The 17,500-nt window shown below is 47.3% G+C and overlaps 2 protein-coding genes across 2 annotated transcripts in view; both read left to right on the top strand.

The window, feature by feature from the left end:
* The window catches only part of xkr7b (XK, Kell blood group complex subunit-related family, member 7b), a 90,229-nt gene extending 78,232 nt beyond the window's left edge, over positions 1–11,997 (top strand). The window contains exons 2-4 of the mRNA XM_071349350.1: positions 1,517–1,710; positions 4,976–5,163; positions 11,221–11,997. Of these exons, the coding sequence (XP_071205451.1) occupies positions 1,517–1,710; positions 4,976–5,163; positions 11,221–11,997 (1,159 nt within the window). The remainder of the gene's footprint in view (positions 1–1,516; positions 1,711–4,975; positions 5,164–11,220) is intronic.
* A 595-nt stretch (positions 11,998–12,592) lies between these two features.
* Positions 12,593–17,500, top strand: part of LOC139541898 (mucin-22-like) — a 5,986-nt gene continuing 1,078 nt past the window's right edge. The window contains exons 1-3 of the mRNA XM_071346781.1: positions 12,593–12,754; positions 14,313–14,541; positions 17,304–17,500. The exon at positions 17,304–17,500 is cut by the window's right edge and continues 628 nt beyond it. Of these exons, the coding sequence (XP_071202882.1) occupies positions 12,593–12,754; positions 14,313–14,541; positions 17,304–17,500 (588 nt within the window). The remainder of the gene's footprint in view (positions 12,755–14,312; positions 14,542–17,303) is intronic.

Raw genomic sequence — 17,500 nt, 5'->3', positions numbered from 1 at the left:
AGAGATACTGTACACACTAACTACTCAGAGATACTTGTACACACTAACCACTCAGAGATACTTGTACACACTAACTACTCAGAGATACTGTACACACTAACTACTCAGACATACTTGTACACACTCACCCACATATTCTCAGTCACATTCACATATAGGAGATGGGGTGGCCGTTTCAGAGATGGGGGGCCGTTTCAGAGATGGGGGGCCGTTTCAGAGATGGGGGCCGTTTCAGGGATGGGGGCCGTTTCAGAGATGGGGGGGCCGTTTCCGAGATGGGGGGGCCGTTTCAGGGATGGGGGGCCGTTTCAGAGATGGGGGGGCCGTTTCAGGGATGGGGGGCCGTTTCAGAGATGGGGTCCGTTTCAGAGATGGGGGGGCCGTTTCAGGGATGGGGGGCCGTTTCAGAGATGGGGGGCCGTTTCAGGGATGGGGGGGCGTTTCAGGGATGTGGGGCCGTTTCAGAGATGGGGGCCGTTTCAGGGATGTGGGGCCGTTTCAGAGATGGGGGCCGTTTCAGGGATGGGGGGCCGTTTCAGAGCTGGGGGCCGTTTCAGGGATGGGGGGCCGTTTCAGACCCATAATGATTGTTGTATAGTCAATATTAATGGAGCTATAGTTTATATTGGCCACATGTTTAGCAGATGTTATTAGTTTATATTGCTCTTGTTTTTTTCTTTAACTGGGTCTTTGACTGGGTCTTTAACTGGGACTTTAACTGGGTCTTTGGCTTTGGGGTCTTTGGCTGGGTCTTTGGCTGGGTCTTTGGCTGGGTCTTTAACTGGGTCTTTGGCTGGGTCTTTGGCTGGGTCTTTGGCTGGGTCTTTGACTGGGTCTTTGGCTGAGTCTGGCTGGGTCTTTGGCTGGGTCTTTGGCTGGGTCTTTGGCTGGGTCTTTGACTGGGTCTTTGGCTGGGTCTTTGGCTGGGTCTGGCTGGGTCTTTGGCTGGGTCTATAACTGGGACTTTGGCTGGGTCTGGCTGGGTCTTTAACTGGGACTTTGGCTGGGTCTTTAACTGGGACTTTGGCTGGGTCTTTGGCTGGGTCTTTGGCTGGGTCTTTGGCTGGGTCTTTGGCTGGGTCTTTGACTGGGTCTTTGGCTGGGTCTGGCTGGGTCTTTGGCTGGGTCTTTAACTGGGACTTTGGCTGGGTCTTTGACTGGGTCTTTAACTGGGTCTTTGGCTGGGTCTTTAAATATTTACTGTAGATATTCGAGATTTGAGTGTGTGTGTGTGTGTGTGTGTGTGTGTGTGTGTGTGTGTGTGTGTGTGTGTGTGTGTGTGTGTGTGTGTGTGTGTGTGTGTGTGTGTGTGTGAGAGAGAGAGAGAAAGAGTTTTCCTTGCCACTGTGTTTCCTCATTGGGATGGATTAAATAACTTCATGAATATTTTTTTGTTAAATGCGATATATTGTTCTTAATTAATTAATTAATTGACCGATTGACTGATTGGTAAATTATCTGATTCATTAATTGATTTGATTGACGTCACCCTTCTCCTCCCCCTCCCCCTCTACAGGTACGTCCACGCCCTCTACCTGGGCGCCCAGAGCCGTTGGCACGGCAACCGTGGTCACTTCCACTGGAGGTTGATGTTTGAGTGTGCTGACATCACCATGCTGAGGCTGCTGGAGGCCTTCCTGAAGAGCGCTCCTCAGCTGGTGCTACAACTCAGCATCATGATACATGCCAACCGGGTCCTGCCACTGCAGGGTGAGATGTGTTGTGTGTGTGTGTGTGTGTGTGTGTTTGTGTGTGTGTGTGTGTGTGTGTGTGTGTGTGTGTGTGTGTGTGTGTGTGTGTGTGTGTGTGTGTGTGTGTGTGTGTGTGTGTGTGTGTGTGTGTGTGTGTGTCAGCCAGTCATTCAGTCAGCATGGCAGCCAGTCGGTCAGCCAGTCATTCAGTCAGCCAGTCACATTGACCTTGGTGTATAGAGGGTCTTTTATCCACTCTAGAGAGGTCAGTGACGTGAAGGGGAGAGATGAGGGAGGGGGGAAGATGGGGAAGGAAAGTGGGAGTGGAAAGAGGAAGAGAGAGAGAGAAATGCAGAGCCTGAAAGACGCAGAGGAGAGTGTTTCAGCCCTGTCAAACACCTCCAGATAACTTGTCACATCTCTCAACTCTACTGTGGAGCTGACCAGCCTCTCTCTGACCCCTGTAGTTCTGACCCCAACCCCTCTATTCTGACCCCTGTAGTTCTGACCTCAACCCCTCTATTCTGACCCCTGTAGTTCTGACCCCAACCCCTCTATTCTGACCCCTGTAGTTCTGACCCCTGTAGTTCTGACCCCTCTATTCTGACCCCTGTAGTTCTGACCCCTCTATTCTGACCCCTGTAGTTCTGACCTCAACCCCTCTATTCTGACCTCAACCCCTCTATTCTGACCCCTGTAGTTCTGACCTCAACCCCTCTATTCTGACCTCAACCCCTCTATTCTGACCCCTGTAGTTCTGACCCCAACCCCTCTATTCTGACCCCTGTAGTTCTGACCCCTCTATTCTGACCCCTGTAGTTCTGACCCCTCTATTCTGACCCCTGTAGTTCTGACCTCAACCCCTCTATTCTGACCCCTGTAGTTCTGACCCCAACCCCTCTATTCTGACCCCTGTAGTTCTGACCTCAACCCCTCTATTCTGACCTCAACCCCTCTATTCTGACCCCTGTAGTTCTGACCCCAACCCCTCTATTCTGACCCCTGTAGTTCTGACCCCTCTATTCTGACCCCTGTAGTTCTGACCCCTCTATTCTGACCCCTGTAGTTCTGACCTCAACCCCTCTATTCTGACCCCTGTAGTTCTGACCCCAACCCCTCTATTCTGACCCCTGTAGTTCTGACCTCAACCCCTCTATTCTGACCCCTGTAGTTCTGACCCCAACCCCTCTATTCTGACCCCAACCCCTCTATTCTGACCCCTCTATTCTGACCCCTGTAGTTCTGACCCCAACCCCTCTATTCTGACCCCTGTAGTTCTGACCCCTCTATTCTGACCCCTGTAGTTCTGACCCCAACCCCTCCATTCTGACCCCTGTAGTTCTGACTTCAACCCCTCTATTCTGACCCCTGTAGTTCTGACCCCAACCCCCTGCCATGCCTTGCAAAAGTATTCACCCCCCTTGGCATTTTTCTATTTTGTTGCATTACAATCTGTAATTTAAATTGACTTTTATTTGGATTTCATGTAATGAACAAACACAAAATAGTCCAAATTGGTGAAATGAAAAAAAATGACTTGTTTAAAATAAGAAAAACTGAAAAGTGGTGCGTGCATATGTATTCACCCCCTTTGCTATGAAGCCTCTAAATAAGATCTGGTGCAACCAATTACCTTCAGAAGTCACATAATTCATTAAATAAAGTCCACCTGTGTGCAATCTAAGTGTCACATGATCTGTCACATGATCTCAGTCCTTTCACTTGTTCTGAAAGGCCCCAGAGTCTGTAACACCACCAAGCAAGCAACACCATGAAGCCCAAGGAGCTCTCTAAACAGGTCAGGGACAAAGCTGTGGAGGAGTACAGATCAGGGTTGGGTTATAAAAAAATATCCAAAACTTTGAACATCCCACGGAGCACCATTAAATCCATTATTAAAAAATGGAAAGAATATGGCACCAAAACAAACCTGCCAAGAGAGGGCCGCCCACCAAAACTCACAGACCAGGCAAGGAGGACATTAATCAGAGAGGAAACAAAGAAATCAAAGATAACCCTGAAGGAGCTGCAAAGCTCCACAGCGGAGATTGGAGTATCTGTCCATAGGACCACTTTAAGCCGTACACTCCACAGAACTGGGCTTTACTACGGAAGAAGAGTGGCCAGAAACAAGCCATTGCTTAAAGAAAAAAATAAGCCAAGAGAGGGCTGCCCCTGAGAATATCTTGACTGGCTGGATCCCCACTAGATATGGAAACTATTGGCATCCAACCTCGAGGTGCTACAGAGGGAAGTACGTACGGCCCAGTACATCGACGCCAAACCCACCAAAGCACCGGTTCCAAATCCAAGTGCCAATGCCGTTTAGCAAACTCCAAGAGTTTACATGTGTTGGATGACATAAAAAATACTGTTCTTTGGCCATACACACCAGTGGTAGGTTTGGTGTGAAAATGAGAAGAAAATAAACCCATTTCCTCATGTAAAATATGCTGGTGGATCTTTGATGTTATGTGGCTATTTTGCTTCCACAGATCCAGGACATTTTAGCCAAAAAAACCTGCTTGCCTCTGCCAGTTGGATGAAACTTGGCAGCAAGTGTATCTACCAATAAGACAATAACCCCAAGCACACAACAAACTCCACAAATAAATGTTTTTTTTTTGGGGGGCCACAAAATCAACATTTTGCAATGGCTATCTCAGTCTCTAGACTTGAACCCCATTGAAGACCTGTGGTTTGAATTGAAGAGGGCACGCCATGAGATATCAAGCATCTCATCCCATCTCTGAATGGAGGAATGGTAAAAGATCCCTTCCAATGTGTTCTCCAACTCATAAAACATTCAGAAGAAATGCTAAGTGCCGTTATCCTCACAAGGTATTGAAAAGGTTTTTGAAAACAGGATTTTTGAGAAAAAAAAGGATTACTTGTTAAACAAAATCTCTTTCTCTGAGCAATTGTAATAGTATAAAACAATCTAATGTACCAATTTTGTTTGTATGCACTGCATCTCAGTGCAAGTGTCGTCACTACAGTCCCTGGTTCGAATCCAGGCTGTATCACATCTGGCCGTGATTGGGAGTCCCATAGGGCGGCGCACAATTGGCCCAGCGTCGTCTGGGTTTGGCCGGGGTAGGCCGTCATTCTAAATAAGAATTTGTTCTTAACTGACTTGTTAAAGAAAGTTTTTTTTATTTTAAATACACATTATTTAAATTATTTCTTATATTTTTGCTCATCTTTATCAAGGGTGTCAAGAATTTAGGACCCCACTGTATATTCATCTCCTTTCCTATCCCGTCATCCCTCTTTGTCCCCAGGTCTCTCTGCTTCAGCCTCATTGGTCTCTCTGGCCTGGATGATAGCATCCTACCAGAAGACTCTGAGGGACTCCAGAGATGACAAGCTGCCGATGTCCTACAAGGCTGTGATTGTTCAGATGCTGTGGCACTTCTTCACCATCGGGGCCAGGACCATCGCCTTCGCCCTGTTCGCCTCCGTGTTCCAGGTAAAGATGGGCACACCAACATCACATACACACACACAGTGAGGAAGGCTCACATTGTACACCCAATCAAGGGCTTTTAGATGCAGAAATTATACAATAAAATAAAAAATATAATGAAGATAGATACTCATGAGTTTAAACACGAAGGTCAGGCTGGGAGAAAAACATATTTTTTTAGAGATTAATAAAAACGTTGCACAATAAACTGTGGTTCAGTTTATTGTATTTGTTAGAGATCCCCATTAGTTCCTGCCAAGGCAGCAGCTACTCTTCCTGGGGTTAATTATGGATCCCCATTAGTTCCTGCCAAGGCAGCAGCTACTCTTCCTGGGGTTTATTATGGATCCCCATTAGTTCCTGCCAAGGCAGCAGCTTCTCTTCCTGGGGTTTATTATGGATCCCCATTAGTTCCTGCCAAGGCAGCAGCTTCTCTTCCTGGGGTTTATTATGGATCCCCATTAGTTCCTGCCAAGGCAGCAGCTACTCTTCCTGGGGTTAATTATGGATCCCCATTAGTTCCTGCCAAGGCAGCAGATACTCTTCCTGGGGTTCATTATGGATCCCCATTAGTTCCTGCCAAGGCAGCAGCTACTCTTCCTGGGGTTTATTATGGATCCCCATTAGTTCCTGCCAAGGCAGCAGCTACTCTTCCTGGGGTTTATTATGGATCCCCATTAGTTCCTGCCAAGGCAGCAGCTACTCTTCCTGGGGTTAATTATGGATCCCCATTAGTTCCTGCCAAGGCAGCAGCTACTCTTCCTGGGGTTAATTATGGATCCCCATTAGTTCCTTCCAAGGCAGAAGCTACTCTTCATGGAGTTTATTATGGATCCCCATTAGTTCCTGCCAAGGCAGAAGCTACTCTTCATGGGGTTTATTATGGATCCCCATTAGTTCCTGCCAAGGCAGCAGCTACTCTTCCTGGGGTTTATTATGGATCCCCATTAGTTCCTGCCAAGGCAGCAGCTACTCTTCCTGGGGTTAATTATGGATCCCCATTAGTTCCTGCCAAGGCAGCAGCTACTCTTCCTGGGGTTAATTATGGATCCCCATTAGTTCCTTCCAAGGCAGAAGCTACTCTTCATGGAGTTTATTATGGATCCCCATTAGTTCCTGCCAAGGCAGAAGCTACTCTTCATGGGGTTTATTATGGATCCCCATTAGTTCCTGCCAAGGCAGCAGCTACTCTTCCTGGGGTTTATTATGGATCCCCATTAGTTCCTGCCAAGGCAGCAGCTTCTCTTCCTGGGGTTTATTATGGATCCCCATTAGTTCCTGCCAAGGCAGCAGCTTCTCTTCCTGGGGTTTATTATGGATCCCCATTAGTTCCTGCCAAGGCAGCAGCTACTCTTCCTGGGGTTAATTATGGATCCCCATTAGTTCCTGCCAAGGCAGCAGCTACTCTTCCTGGGGTTTATTATGGATCCCCATTAGTTCCTGCCAAGGCAGCAGCTTCTCTTCCTGGGGTTTATTATGGATCCCCATTAGTTCCTGCCAAGGCAGCAGCTTCTCTTCCTGGGGTTTATTATGGATCCCCATTAGTTCCTGCCAAGGCAGCAGCTACTCTTCCTGGGGTTAATTATGGATCCCCATTAGTTCCTGCCAAGGCAGCAGCTACTCTTCCTGGGGTTCATTATGGATCCCCATTAGTTCCTGCCAAGGCAGCAGCTACTCTTCCTGGGGTTTATTATGGATCCCCATTAGTTCCTGCCAAGGCAGCAGCTACTCTTCCTGGGGTTTATTATGGATCCCCATTAGTTCCTGCCAAGGCAGCAGCTACTCTTCCTGGGGTTAATTATGGATCCCCATTAGTTCCTGCCAAGGCAGCAGCTACTCTTCCTGGGGTTAATTATGGATCCCCATTAGTTCCTTCCAAGGCAGAAGCTACTCTTCATGGAGTTTATTATGGATCCCCATTAGTTCCTGCCAAGGCAGAAGCTACTCTTCATGGGGTTTATTATGGATCCCCATTAGTTCCTGCCAAGGCAGCAGCTACTCTTCCTGGGGTTTATTATGGATCCCCATTAGTTCCTGCCAAGGCAGCAGCTACTCTTCCTTGGGTTAATTATGGATCCCCATTAGTTCCTGCCAAGGCAGCAGCTACTCTTCCTGGGGTTAATTATGGATCCCCATTAGTTCCTTCCAATGCAGAAGCTACTCTTCATGGAGTTTATTATGGATCCCCATTAGTTCCTGCCAAGGCAGAAGCTACTCTTCATGGGGTTTATTATGGATCCCCATTTGTTCCTGCCAAGGCAGAAGCTACTCTTCCTGGGGTCCAGCAAAATTAAGGCAGTATTCACAACACACTGTGTGCCTTCAGGCCCCTACTCTACTACCACATATCTACAGTACTAAATCCATGTGTATAGTGTGTATGTTATCGTGTGTATGCATATGTATATGTTTGTGTTGTTCCAAAAGGTTTATTTTTATCCGTTTTTTAATCTAATTTTTATTGCTGGCATGAGTTAAAAAAATATATCATCTATGTCATCTATTTCATACAACCACCATTCTAGGGTGGTTGTATGGTATAGGGGGTTTTGGTAGAGTGTATGGGTTTGTGTTGAGTGTAGGTGTCTAGGTAAGTCTATGGTTGCCTGAATGGTTCTCAATCAGAGACAGCTGTCATTCATTGTCTCTGATTGGGAGCCATATTTAAGGCAGCCATAGGCAGTAGGCTTTTGTGGGTAATTGTCTATGTTGTAAGTAGCCAGTGTATGCACTTATTTGTTTGTATAGCTTCACGGTCGTCGTTTGTTTTAGTGTTCTTCATCTTTCTTAAATAAATACAACTATGTATTTATATCACGCTGCGCCTTGGTCCTCTCTTTCACCTAAAGACGATCGTGACACATAGGATTACTGCATTCAATAGCTGTAGGATCAGCAGAGGCATTCAGGGCAGTTAAAGGGACTTAAATTTGGTTATTTACATCATGCCTTCCAATGCCCCTGAGATAATGTACATTTGCTGAGCTGGGCTTAGTTCATTGATAAGTCATTGTCTCAACGCAGCCTTACAGTGCTGTGAAAGGATCCAGGAAATGATTTGGGTGGATCCCATCCTCCTTATAATACTTATAATATTAGCTTTGTTTCCAGAAGGTATCTAAATTGTCAATAAATGTTCCACCCACAGAGCTGCCATCGTCTCGTAGCCAGTAGGAGGGCTAAAAGTCTGCTGAACCAAATCAATGCCACGATTTAGGGAGGCCAGAGGGCCAGAGGACCAGAGGGCCAGAGGACCAGAGGGTCAGAGGGTCAGAGGGTCAGAGGGCCAGAGGGCCTGAGGTGCAGAGGGCCAGAGGGTCAGAGGGCCAGAGGGTCAGAGGGCCAGAGGGTCAGAGGGCCAGAGGGCCAGAGGGCCTGAGATGCAGAGGGTCAGAGGGCCAGAGGGCCAGAGGGCCAGAGGGTCAGAGGGCCAGAGGGCCTGAGATGCAGAGGGCCAGAGGGTCAGAGGGTCAGAGGGCCAGAGGGCCAGAGGGCCAGAGGGTCAGAGGGCCTGAGATGCAGAGGGCCAGAGGGCCTGAGGGCCAGAGGGCCTGAGGGTCAGAGGGCCAGAGGGCCAGAGGGCCAGAGGGCCAGAGGGCCAGAGGGTCAGAGGGCCAGAGGGCCAGAGGGCCAGAGGGCCTGAGATGCAGAGGGTCAGAGGGCCAGAGGGTCAGAGGGTCAGAGGGCCAGAGGGCCAGAGGGCCAGAGGGCCAGAGGGGTCAGAGGGCCAGAGGGCCAGAGGGTCAGAGGGCCAGAGGGCCAGAGGGCCAGAGGGCCAGAGGGTCAGAGGGTCAGAGGGCCAGAGGGCCTGAGATGCAGAGGGCCAGATATTATGGGGTGTATATATTATTATATATTTTACATTTTCTTCTTCTCATTATTATTTTTTAGGGGTTGAATCACCTTCAATATTGTGGATAGATTGTCGCTTTCCATCAATGTAATTGTCTGCATCCTGACTGATGTCTTGAGATGTTGCTTCAATATATCCACAAAATTTTTCCCCCCTCATGATGCCATCTATTTTGTGAAGTGCACCAGTCCCTCCTGCAGCAAAGAACCCCCACAACATGATGCTGCCACCCCCGTGCTTCACGGTTGGGATGGTGTTCTACGGCTTGCAAGCATCCCCCTTTTTCCTCCAAACATAACGATGGTCATTATGGCCAAACAGTTCTATTTTTGTTTCATCAGACCAGAGGACATTTCTCCAAAAAGTACAATCTTTGTCCCCATGTGCAGTTGCAAACTGTAGTCTGGCTTTTTTATGGCAGTTTTGGAGCAGTGGCTTCTTCCTTGCTGATCGGCCTTTCAGGTTATGTCAATATAGGACTTGTTTTACTGTGGATATAGATACTTTTGTACCTGTTTCCTCCAGCATCTTCACAAGGTCCTTTGCTGTTGTTCTGGGATTGATTTGCACTTTTCGCACCATAGTACGTTCATCTCTAGGAGACAGAACGGATCTCCTTCCTGAGTGGTATGACGGCTGCGTGATCCCATGGTGTTTATACTTGCGTACTATTGTTTGTACAGATGAACGTGGTACCTTCAGGCATTTGGAAATTGCTCCCAAGGATGAACCAGACTTGTGGAGGTGTACAGTTTTTTCCTGAGGTCTTGGCTGATTTCTTTTGATTTTCCCATGATGTCAAGCAAAGAGGCAAGGGTTTGAAGGTAGGCCTTGAAATACATCCACAGATACACCTCCAATTGACGCAAATTATGTCAATTATCCTGTCAGAAGCTTCTAAAGCCATGACAGAGCCACGGAACTCACCTGAGAAGAGGGCTGATGAGATGCCGGCTGCCTGCAGGCCACTGTGTGGGGCGTGTCCCCAGTGTCTGGTGTAGCCTCTCAGAGCTGTGTGGGGCGTGTCCCCAGTGTCTGGTGTAGCCTCTCAGAGCTGTGTGGGGCGTGTCCACAGTGTCTGGTGTAGCCTCTCAGAGCTGTGTGGGGCGTGTCCCCAGTGTCTGGTGTAGCCTCTCAGAGCTGTGTGGGGCGTGTCCACAGTGTCTGGTGTAGCCTCTCAGAGCTGTGTGGGGCGTGTCCCCAGTGTCTGGTGTAGCCTCTCAGAGCTGTGTGGGGCGTGTCCACAGTGTCTGGTATAGCCTCTCAGAGCTGTGTGGGGCGTGTCCCCAGTGTCTGGTGTATCAGAGCTGTGTGGGGCGTGTTCCCAGTGTCTGGTGTATCAGAGCTGTGTGGGGCGTGTCCCCAGTGTCAGTTACAACATGTACTGGCCAACAATTGGAGTCACATTCATACAATGGATAAATTCATAAATGTTCCTTTAGTAGTTGTATAGAGAACGTTGTATGAGTTGAGCTCTTCTTGGCCTGGCTCTGTTGTTGGTATCCAGGTACTAAAGGGGTGAAAAAGTTGTGCATCTGCAGATTAGGCGTGTGGGTAACAGACTGAATGCACCGAGCTGTCTGATTTAAACTACTGGCACACAGCTCAGACACCCATGCATACCCCACAAGACATGCCACCAGAGGTCTCTTCACGTGGGTAACAGACTGAATGCACCGAGCTGTCTGATTTAAACTACTGGCACACAGCTCAGACACCCATGCATACCCCACAAGACATGCCACCAGAGGTCTCTTCACGTGGGTAACAGACTGAGTTGTTAATTAGAGCTACTGTGGGTTAGGCTTTTTCTAATGAGTGTCTCTCTTTTACTCCCAGTATCTTCATCATGACTAACTCTAAACCTTTCTCTGTCTCTCTTTCTCTCTCTGTCTCTGTCTCTCTGCTCTCTGCCTCCCTCTCTATCTCTGTCTCTGTCTCTCTCTCTTTGTCTCTCTGTCTCTCTGTCTCTGTCTCTCTCTGTCTCTCTGTCTCTGTCTCTCTCTCTCTGTCTCTCTGTCTCTCTGTCTCTCTCTGTCTCTCTGTCTCTCTGTCTCTCTCTCTGTCTCTCTCTCTCTCTGTCTCTCTCTCTCTCTCTCTCTCTCTCTGTCTCTCTCTCTCTCTGTCTCTCTCTCTCTCTCTCTCTCTCTCTGTCTCTCTGTCTCTCTCTCTGTCTCTCTGTCTCTGTCTCTATCTCTATCTCCCAGCTCTACTTCGGTATCTTCGTCGTGAGCCACTGGTGCATCATGACGTTCTGGACCATCCAGGGGGAGACAGACTTCTGCATGTCCAAGTGGGAGGAGATCATCTATAACATGGTAGTGGGCATCATCTATATCTTCTGCTGGTTCAACGTCAAGGAGGGCCGCGCCCGTTTCAGGATGTGGCTCTATTACTCAGTGACTCTGGTAGAGAACGTGTCCCTCACCACGGCGTGGTACCTTTACCGCGGGCCGAACACCTCAGACTTTTACGCCCTCATCGTGGTGTGTGTTGTGGTTTGTAGCTACGCTCTGGGAACCTTCTTCATGTTGGTGTATTATTGTCTCCTGCACCCTGACGGGCCGGTGTCCGGGGCTCAGTGGAGGGGGTGTGTGGAGGAGGGGGGGGTGATGGTGGAGTCCTGTGTGACCCCAGCCGATGCGTCCCCCCTCCCGCCTTCGGACGTGGTCACCAGCCCCCCTAGGACCCTAAGTAGGACTGCAGGTGCGGACCGGGGCGAGGTGGTACCAGGAGATCTAGCTGTGTTCCAGGTTAGATCCACCTCACCGGCCTTGGCCCTCCGGACCCCTGGGACAGAGGGGCCAGTGATCCGGATAGACCTGCCCAGAAAGAGGTACCCTGCCTGGGACGCTCACTTCATCGACAGGCGGCTGCGGAAGACCATCCTGGTCCTGGAGAACACGTCTCCGGTGACGCCCAGGATCCAGTACCGCAGCCTGAGGAACCCCAAGGAGGTTACGGAGTATGAGACTACCGTGTAATGTACTGTAACGTAGCTGCGCTACCTCCACCACACCAGCAGGGGGCTCCACCAACCAGGTGCAGGGAGAGAACCATAGTCCTCAACTCTTATCCTCTTGTGTAAGTAAATGAAAGGGTGCTTGGAGCCAACAGTTCACCCGACAGACCCTGCTCCCTCTGTGGGAAGGGGGAGACCGGGGGACTGAGGAGAGCCGAGGAGGCCAGGTGCGGTACTTCTGTCTGGAGGACTTTGTCCTGCTGTAAGACAGCTGTCAGGAGTTACAGGTCAGGTGTACCTGGGAATCAGACGAGTCAGTAAGTGTACCTGTGTATGACCAGTTGCCGGGTAACACTTCCTGTGTGTACTGCAGGAGCCAATCCGAGGTCAGAGGTGAGAGGTCAAAGGTCATCTAACTAAGACGTGACCTCACCGGGCACTACAGGAGACACAGCACTTCCAGCCTTCAAAATGCGGACTCATCGTTGTGTATTGAAACAGACCCAGAATCAAAAGGGGGGCTTAGCTGGGACATGGGTCTCCCAGCACTGAAACAACACTGGAGAGATAAACCGATAACATCACCATATCAATGATAGGGGACTGTAGTGATGAGGATGAGGAGGATGGTGATGGTGATGATGAGGATGGTGATGGTGAGGATGAAGATGGTGATGAGGATGGTGATGATGAGGATGGTGATGATGATTAGGATGGTGATAATGGTGATGATGATGATGAGGATGGTGATGATGATGAGGATGGTGATGATGAGGATGGTGATGATGAGGATGGTGATGATGGTGATGATGATGATAGTGGTGGTGATGATGATGATGATGAGGATGGTGATGATGGTGGTGATGATGAGGATGATGATGAGGATGGTGATGATGATGAGGATGGTGATGATGATGGTGGTGATGATGAGGATGATGATGATGAGGATGGTGATGATGATGAGGATGGTGATGATGCGGATGGTGATGATGATGATGATGGTAATGGTAAGGATGATGATGATGTGGATGGTGATGATGATGAGGATGTGATGATGATGAGGATGTGATGATGATGAGGATGATGATGAGGATGATGATGATGAGGATGGTGATAATGGTGGTGATGATGAGGATGATGATGAGGATGATGATGATGAGGATGGTGATGATGATGAGGATGGTGATGATGAAGATGGTGATGATGATGAGGATGGTGATAATGGTGATGATGAGAGGATGATGATGATGATGATGATGATGAGGATGGTGATGATGATGAGGATGGTGATGATGATGATGATGGTGATGATGATGAGGATGGTGATGAGGATGGTGATGATGCGGATGGTGATGATGATGAGGATGATGATGAGGATGATGATGATGAGGATGGTGATGATGAGGATGATGATGAGGATGATGATGATGAGGATGGTGATGGTGATGATAATGGTGATGATGATGAGGATGATGATGATGAGGATGATGAGGATGGTTATGATGATGATGATGAGGATGATGATGAGGATGATGATGAGGCTGATGATGATGATGATGAGGATGGTGATGATGATGGTGGTGATGATGAGGATGATGATGATGAGGATGGTGATGATGAGTATGGTGATGATGATGATGATGGTAATGGTGAGGATGATGATGATGTGGAAGGTGATGATGATGAGGATGTGATGATGATGAGGATGTGATGATGATGAGGATGTGATGATGATGAGGATGATGATGAGGATGATGATGATGAGGATGGTGATAATGGTGGTGAGGAGGATGATGATGAGGATGATGATGATGAGGATGGTGATGATGATGAGGATGGTGAGTATGAGGATGGTGATGATGATGAGGATGGTGATAATGGTGATGATGAGAGGATGGTGATGATGCGGATGGTGATGATGATGATGATGATGATGATGATGGTAATGATGAGGATGATGATGATGTGGTTGGTGATGATGGTGATGATGATGAGGATGGTGATGATGAGGATGGTGATAATGATGAGGATGGTGATGATGAGGATGATGATGAGGATGGTGATGATGAGGATGGTGATGATGATGAGAATGGTGATAATGGTGATGATGATGAGGATGATGATGAGGATGATGATGATGAGGATGGTGATAATGATGGTGATGATGAGGATGATGATGAGGATGATGATGATGAGTATGGTGATGGTGATGATAATGGTGATGATGATGAGGATGATGATGATGAGGATGGTGATGATGATGATGATGATGATGATGATGAGGATGATGATGAGGATGATGATGAGGCTGATGATGATGAGGATGGTGATGATGAGGATGATGATAATGAGGATGGTGATAATGATGAGGATGGTGATGATGAGGATGATGATGAGGCTGATAATGATGAGGCTGATGATGATGAGGATGGTGATGATGAGGATGGTGATAATGATGAGGATGATGATGAGGATGATGATGAGGCTGATAATGATGAGGCTGATGATGATGAGGATGGTGATGATGAGGATGGTGATAATGATGAGGATGGTGATGATGAGGATGGTGATAATGGTGATGATGATGATGATGAGGATGGTGATAATGGTGATGATGGTGATAATGGTGATGATGGTGATGATGATGAGGATGATGATGGTGGTGATGATGAGGATGATGATGATGATTATAGTGATGATGATGATGGTGATGGTGATGGTGATGATGATGATGATGATGATGATGATGATGATGGTGATGATGATGAGGATGGTGATGAAGATGTGGTTGTTGACACTGATGCTCATGTATAAATAACTGGGTGTGTTGATGACCTGCTTCTGTTATTGGAGGTTCGGTTTAGCAAATCCAATCATCTATTACCAATATTGAATAAATTATTTTATTTTTATCTTGTTTACACACTCAGCGGCCATGTCTCTGTAATGTTTCTTATCAAAGTATCATATATATGGTTATTTTATTCATGATATTTACTGTATATATTAGAGATTTGAGTGTGTGTGTGTGTGTGTGTGTGTGTGTGTGTGTGTGTGTGTGTGTGTGTGTGTGTGTGTGTGTGTGTGTGTGTGTGTGTGTGTGTGTGTGTGTGTGTGTGTGTGTGTGTGTTTTATCGGTCTTTTGGTAATGATGCTTCTCTTATCAATAACAGATAATGAGCAGATAAAATATATATTCAAAGAAGAAAAAACTAAAAGCTGTGATACAAATGTAGAAAATACTGTATTTAACTGACTGAAAATACTGTATTAAACTGACTGAAAATACTGTATTAAACTGACTGAAAATACTGTATTAAACTGACTGAAAATACTGTATTTAACTGACTGAAATTACTGTATTTAACTGACTGAAAATACTGTATTAAACTGACTGAAAATACTGTATTAAACTGACTGAAAATACTGTATTTAACTGACTGAAAATACTGTATTAAACTGACTGAAAATACTGTATTTAACTGACTGAAAATACTGTATTAAACTGACTGAAAAAACTGTATTAAACTGACTAAAAATACTGTATTAAACTGACTGAAAATACTTTATTAAACTGACTGAAAATACTGTATTTAACTGACTGAAAATACTGTATTAAACTGACTGAAAATACTGTATTAAACTGACTGAAAATTCTGTATTAAACTGAAAATACAACACAGAACTGGACAGTTTTTCTGAACAATGTTTTTTTGAAGAAGCATTCTCTTCCTCCTCCTCTTCCTCGTCTGTTGTAACACTGATACGTGTTTTGTTCAATGACCTGAATATATCTGATATTCCAATTTGTGATTTTGATCACCCCTGATTTCCACCGCTGATTTCCACCCCTGAAATCCACCCCTGATATCCACCCCTGATATCCACCCCTGATATCAGCCCCTGATTTCCACCCCTGATATCTACCCCTGATATCCACCCCTGATTTCCACCCCTGATATCCACCCCTGATATCCACCCCTGATTTCCACCCCTGATATCCACCCCTGATATCCACCCCTGATATCCACCCCTGATATCTACCCCTGATTTCCACCCCTGATATCCACCCCTGATTTCCACCCCTGATTTCCACCCCTGATATCTACCCCTGATATCCACCCCTGATTTCCACCCCTGATATCCACCCCTGATTTCCACCCCTGATATCTACCCCTGATTTCCACCCCTGATTTCCACCCCTGATTTCCACCCCTGATATCCACCCCTGATTTCCACCCCTGATATCCACCCCTGATTTCCACCCCTGATTTCCACCCCTGATTTCCACCCCTGATTTCCACCCCTGATATCTACCCCTGATATCCACCCCTGATTTCCACCCCTGATTTCCACCCCTGATTTCCACCCCTGATTTCCACCCCTGATATCTACCCCTGATATCCACCCCTGATTTCCACCCCTGATTTCCACCCCTGATTTCCACCCCTGATTTCCACCCCTGATATCCACCCCTGATATCCACCCCTGATATCTACCCCTGATTTCCACCCCTGATATCCACCCCTGATTTCCACCCCTGATTTCCACCCCTGATATCTACCCCTGATATCCACCCCTGATTTCCACCCCTGATATCCACCCCTGATATCTACCCCTGATATCTACCCCTGATTTCCACCCCTGATTTCCACCCCTGATTTCCACCCCTGATATCCACCCCTGATATCCACCCCTGATTTCCACCCCTGATATCCACCCCTGATTTCCACCCCTGATTTCCACCCCTGATTTCCACCCCTGATATCTACCCCTGATATCCACCCCTGATTTCCACCCCTGATTTCCACCCCTGATTTCCACCCCTGATTTCCACCCCTGATATCTACCCCTGATATCCACCCCTGATTTCCACCCCTGATTTCCACCCCTGATTTCCACCCCTGATTTCCACCCCTGATATCCACCCCTGATATCCACCCCTGATATTGTGTGGGACATATTTTCAGAGCAACAGGAACACAGAGATGGTGTTTTAATAGTCAAGGTATTTAATTTACTGTGATATTCACAGACAATCTGGATGTGTAGCTTATGTCTCAGTAGTAGTGTCACCTTTGGTAATGTCTGGGTTGAGTCTACCATTAACACTGGTGGGGTGGTCAAAGTCCTCAATGCTGTTAAACATCTCTAATGAACAATGTGATCTTTGCTTTTATGAAACGAGTTTGGAGAAACCTGCAATCTGATTTGGCTTTCAGCACGAGGAGACAGAGCCATCGGAGAATGGGAGTGTTCCCCTATGTTCTGTTGGACGTGTCTAAAATCTTTAGTTCTAATCCAGCAAAACCAGGACCGTATCTACAGACTCCAGCAAAACCAGGACTGAATCTACAGACTCCAGCAAAATCAGGACCGAATCTACAGACTCCAGCAAAACCAGGACTGAATCTACAGACTCCAGCAAAATCAAGACCGAATCTACAGACTCCAGCAAAACAAGGACCGTATCTACAGACTCCAGCAAAACCAGGACCGTATCTACAGACTCCAGCAAAACCAGG

This window comes from Salvelinus alpinus, chromosome 17, assembly GCF_045679555.1.
Source record: "Salvelinus alpinus chromosome 17, SLU_Salpinus.1, whole genome shotgun sequence".
NCBI classification, from domain to species: Eukaryota; Metazoa; Chordata; class Actinopteri; order Salmoniformes; family Salmonidae; genus Salvelinus; species Salvelinus alpinus.
Note: the sequence above shows the minus strand (reverse complement) of the source record. Positions and strands in the feature narration are given on the sequence as shown.